The sequence below is a fragment of the Nicotiana tomentosiformis genome, chromosome 11, assembly GCF_000390325.3.
Source record: "Nicotiana tomentosiformis chromosome 11, ASM39032v3, whole genome shotgun sequence".
Classification (NCBI taxonomy): Eukaryota; Viridiplantae; Streptophyta; class Magnoliopsida; order Solanales; family Solanaceae; genus Nicotiana; species Nicotiana tomentosiformis.
Window position 1 is genome coordinate 3,451,573 of NC_090822.1, and position 5,483 is coordinate 3,457,055.

General features: G+C 35.6%; 1 protein-coding gene across 1 annotated transcript; it reads right to left on the reverse strand.

Moving 5' to 3' along the window:
• Positions 1 to 3,222: 3,222 nt before the first annotated feature.
• LOC138900982 (putative F-box protein PP2-B12) lies at positions 3,223 to 4,193 on the reverse strand. Its single transcript, XM_070188682.1, has 3 exons — positions 4,085 to 4,193; positions 3,913 to 3,998; positions 3,223 to 3,827 (listed from the first exon to the last, which is right to left on the reverse strand). The coding sequence occupies exons 1-3, from the start codon at positions 4,085 to 4,087 to the stop codon at positions 3,419 to 3,421; spliced, it is 498 nt and encodes a 165-aa protein (XP_070044783.1). The 5' UTR covers positions 4,088 to 4,193; the 3' UTR covers positions 3,223 to 3,418.
• Between the last annotated feature and the right edge of the window lie 1,290 nt (positions 4,194 to 5,483).

The window sequence follows — 5,483 nt, forward strand, 5'->3', positions numbered from 1 at the left end:
CTTAAATATTAATTAAATCGGATATTTATAAATTAGCTTACCTAACGGGTTGGGTTAGGTGACATCACGACTAGTTGAATTTGGGGTCGTGATACTTCTATGTAATAATTGTTACTTGTCATTTAATTACTCTTGTATTAAATTGTACGTCCCTTCCATGACTTCATGCTTAGTTGCTATCTGCCTCTACTTGCTTTACTTGCATATCTAAATTGTCTCATGCTTTACTTGCCTTATTGTTTTGTAATATTTGTTGCATTCTATAAATGCGAAGTCCATTGCATGAGTTGTATAGTTGATAGATACCGACGAATTTGTAAAGTTGAGACTTCGAGATGTTGAGATTCTTGATTTATTATATGGTTCCTTATTGCGTTATAAATTTACCTCCTTGATGTAGAAAATTTTGTAAATTTTGTTATTGAATAGTTTATGTTGATTGAAATGGTTTGGGAAGCGGGTTGCACGCCGCAACGGAAATTGAAAGATAATGAATTAAAATGGTAGAATAAGGACGGATTATAATATTGACAAGTGAAGATATGGTGGGATCGGGTTGCACGCCGCAACGGATTATATATGTGGTACTTGTTTGTGATTGTTGAATTTGCATCGGTATTGTAACGAGGTTATGAGGCTTGTTATTCTAGGCTCTTTGGTAGTTACATTTCGATTTTGTTTTCATGAGTTAGTTGCTTTACTTCTCCTTCTTCTTTTGTGTGGTGTAAAGAAAAATATTATTAATCTCCAACCAAACCAGAATTACATTCAAACATCTGTACAAACTAGAAGAAATCCTTCTAGTCGCAAAATCAGCTATCTATCCTTTCCTATCTTTTTGTTATATATGTCTTCTATCCATTCCCTACTTCTTCTCCCTTCTTTTCTAGTATTATTTATGCATAGTCTAACTCTGCATTCTTGTTGAATCTGTTTGCACACCAACACTGGACTTGGTACTTTACCATTCCATATTGCATCATTTCTAGCTTGCCATATCTTGTACACCAATGCTGCCAACACTGCTGTGATCAATTTTCTGCACATTTTTTCTTTGACACTTCTTGTTATCCTTTGCCATTTTCCATCAATGCCTAATACATTTGCCCTCAGTCCAAGCCACTCCTTCATAAGTTTTAAGCATTCTTCTAAGAAATGACACTCAAAGAATAAATGTTGCAATATTTCTGTGCCTCCCCCACATATTCCACATCTTGTTTCTGTGTGTAAGCATGTAATTTTTTACTCGCGCAACCTTTAAGAGGAATATTTCAAAAATATTTGTTTATTTTTATTATTAATAGGATTTCAATAAACTTTTAGGTTTAATTTTAAAATATAAGTTTGAAAATACAAAAATCGTTTCATTTTTTCTATTTAATAGAGGTATTAGGTATTTTTAGAAAGATATCACTTTTAACCCATTTTTATAATCCTTGAAAATACCAAAAAATAGTTTCATGTCATAATGTAGATGTTTTAATTAATTAGGCTTGATTTTACATTTTTATGGTATGATATTTTAGGAAAAGAAATTAATATTTTAGCTTTGTAGAATTGAAGGGCCAATTTTAAAGGCCAATTTGGTCCAAACTTGAGCACAAATCCTCCCTCAAGCCCATACCCACTCCCCATTTGATAGTAGACCTAACCTAATTCCAAAATTCCTAAGATAAGGGATAGGGGGAGAAGCTAAAAGAGGGGATTGATCTTCATCGTTACTCTCTTTCAAAAGAGAGAACGAGCGGCAGCCGTAAAAAAACAAAAAAAAAAAGGCTTAAAAACATTTTTAATTTGCGTTTTCCTCTTTTATTTGTTATAATATTCTTGCTTTTAATTGATCAAAGAGTACACCAATTATCTAAGTAGTAGAAATCGTAGAAGCTTTTATTATAATTCAGAATAAGGTAATAAAGATGGATCATAAATAAGATCACAGGCACTTACAAGAAGCTCACTCTTAACATAGAGAAAGAGTGATTTTATTAGAAAATGATAAAGACAAACACAACAAAGATGCAAAATAGAAAACATAAAGGCCACTGGGTAGAGATCTATCCAATTAGTTTGGACGAATGTCGAAGCCCTTAACAATGATGCCAGATTTCCAAGTTTTGTCATTGATTTCCATCAACCTCATTTCGACTTCACCATCCTCTCCTAAGTTGTTGAAAAACTCACCAAGCTTGATTTCTAACCAGCCATCACTTCGGAGATGTGGGAACCGGCCAAGTTCTCCTGGTAATTCCTTTTTCTTCGACATTGGTAAAGTTGAGACTTCGAGATGCTGAGATTCTTGATTTATTATATGTTTCCTTATTGCGTTATAAATTTACCCCTTGATGTAGAAATTCTTATAAATTTAGTTATTGAATTGTTTATGTTGATTGAAATGATTTGGGGAGCGGGTTGCACGCCGCAACGGAAATTGAAAGATAATGAATTTAAACGGTGGAATAAGGAAGGATTATGATATTGACAGAAGAAGATATGGTGGGATAGGGTTGCACGCCGCAACGGATTGTATATATGGTACTTATTTGTGATTGTTGGATTTGCCTCGGTATTGTAACGATGTTATGAGGCTTTTTATTCTAGGCTCTTTGGTAGTTATATTTCGATTTCGTTTTAATGAGTTAGCTGCTTTACTTCCATGTCCTATTTTCTTGTTATTATTGTTGTGTACAAGTTATTCTAAGTTGCTCGCTTTAGCCGCGCCACTAATTCGTCAAGGTTAGGCTCGGCATTTATAGACTACATAGGATCGGTTGTACTCATACTATACTCTGCACTTCTTGTGGAGATAGCGGAATAGGTCCCAACAACGCTGAGTGAGATTGGCCAGATTTTACTAGTTGAGGAGACTTGAGGTATAGCTGCACAACGTCCGCAACCGTGAAGTCTCCTTCTATGTTATCATTGTTGTTTATTTTGTTTTAGCGACCATTATTGTTGCCACTAAAACTCATTTTTATTGCCGCTAAAAGCCTCTTTTGTTGTGGTGAAATTGCAAGGAGTGTTGAATAAAAAAGTGTGGTTCAATTTATTTATTTATTTTGTTAAATTTTAAGTTCAGTTTACTTTATACGAGTTGTGAACTCATTTTCACAATTTCTTATTGTAGTAAGACACATGACAAAAACATTTTTAATTTGCGTTTCCCTCTTTTATTTTATAATATTCTTGCTTTTTATTGATCCAAGAGTACACCAATTATCTAAGTAGTAGAAATCGTAGAATCTTTTGTTATAATTCAGAATAAGGTAATAAAGATGGATCATAAATAATATCACATGCACTTATAACAAGCTCACCCTTATCATAGAGAAAGAGTGATTTTATTAGAAAATAATAAAGACAAACACGACAAAGATGCAAAATAGAAAACATAAAAGCCACTGGGTAGAGATCTATCCAATTAGTTAGGACGAATGTCGAAGCCCTTAACGATGATGCCTGATTTCCATGTGCCGTTATTGATTTCCATCAACCTCATTTCGACTTCACCATCCTCTCCTAAGTTGTTGAAAAACTCACCAAGCTTGATTTCTAACCAGCCATCACTTCGGAGATGTGGGAACCGGCCAAGTTCTCCTGGTAATTCCTTTTTCTTTGAGATGAAAACAGTGGTACCCTCAATGCCAGCACCCTCCGCCACTTCGTTCACAAATCTTAGCGATGCTATTGCTCGTTCAAGTTCACGAGGGTTATCTGTTAACTTGAACACTAAATATACAGCATAACTAGTCTTTCGAATAAGATTTTTTGTCTCGATCTTTCCATAAATGTCAAGCCAAGCTACCCTAAGAAGCTCTGCCACTTCAATACTGTAGTACAAAATGTTAAGATCGGATTAAAATATATTTCTCATTTTAATGAAATTTAGAGAGAGATAGTTAGAGAGAGACAGACTTAGGATCAACAGTTTTCCATGTCCAATACTGAGGATTGTCCACCCATGTAATTGAAAGGTCTCTTGCGGCTATCCACTGGCCTTGCTGATTAAATATAATATTTTAACACTTGATCAGTTGTTACGTAATAAAGAAAGAGTAAGAATATATCAACGAGAAGAATAACTTACCATTTTTCTTGTATTGCTATATATGATATGATGCTCGCTCTTTATATCTTTTTAGTTTGCTCTACTCCCTTTTGCTTCGTCCTGATATTTATAGAGCATTTACTGGACTCCAAAATTTGTCACCATAGTACTATAGTAGGTGCGTTAACAAGAACAATTTCTTTACTTGAATGTTAAAAACGTGTCTATTGGCAAACCCTTTGTAATACGGCTCATTCTGCCATTGTTGAAACGGATAAGGTTGTCTTTTTAGGACCATTTGGATATTATTGAAAAGAGATGTCAAGTTGCACATATATTATTTAGTCACTATTGTATTTTTTGGGACAAAAGGGTAAATACAAAATAAACAAACTTAGTTGGCGCCCGTTTGACCCATCTTAAGACCCAAATTACCAGACACAAAAGCTTAATACACACACAAAATGGGTATTGTTTAAAAGATTAACTACAAAACCATCTTTTTTTCAACGATCCCTAACCCCTCACATCCCAAAATATATAACAAGAAGTTAAACTTTGAGATATAGTAGGTGTATATCTATAGGGTGTTAGTAGCCCCGCTGTTGATTTGGTCCATGATTCTTAGATGTGGTGATTTCGTATGTGTCTAGATGCCTTGGATAGTACCAGCTAGTGTTTATGAATTTGTTGCTCGATTGAACGGGTTCCAGGTGAGTTTCGGACCACCCGAAAGCATGTTTGAGGTGGATGATATTAATGGTGTCCAGTGTTCTTCGCGATTGCAGAGCACACACGCGTTCGCGAAGAAGGGAGTGTGGCCTGGAAGTTTTGGCCTTCGCGTTCGCGAAGGGGGTACGGAGTTGCATTCACGGAAGAGGCTGGGTCCTTAGCCTTCGCGTTCGCGGAGGAGCTGTTCGCGTTCCCGATGAAGGCGAGGCAGAGTCCTTCGCGATCGCGTGACTCCTGTCGGGTTCGCGATAATGGATTACGGGCAATTGCTGTTTTGTGTTTCGCGAATGCGAAGGTTGGTGCGCGTTTGCAAATTGGAGATAAGTAATTTTCACTTGGTTTAGATAAACTTTGAGTCCAAATGCTCAAACACTTCAAGTCTCCAACAACTTGGAAAATGCAAAAATACTAATGCAACCAAGAGATCTAATTCATGAGTAACCTAGATTCAGTACACATAAATAATTTAGATAATCTTTCCGGGATGTGAATTTCTTTGGTTAGTCATCCTTCATCGGACCGAAGCAAAGAGCAATTTTAACAGAGTTGATTCTCATAAGGTCACTGGGCTAATGGAAATTAGTTTAAAAAGTAACTTTGCTTTGTTTTGTAATTAAACAATCCACTCAATTGGTTGACACGACACATAAACATACAATGAGAAATCACAAAAATTTATCCAAATATCAGCGGCAAACAAAGTTTA

Coding starts and splice junctions, on each gene's coding strand:
- LOC138900982 (XM_070188682.1), bottom strand. Junction 3,828..3,912: donor TGGAAAACTGTTGATCCTAA/GTCTGTCTCTCT, acceptor TTTGTACTACAG/TATTGAAGTGGCAGAGCTTC.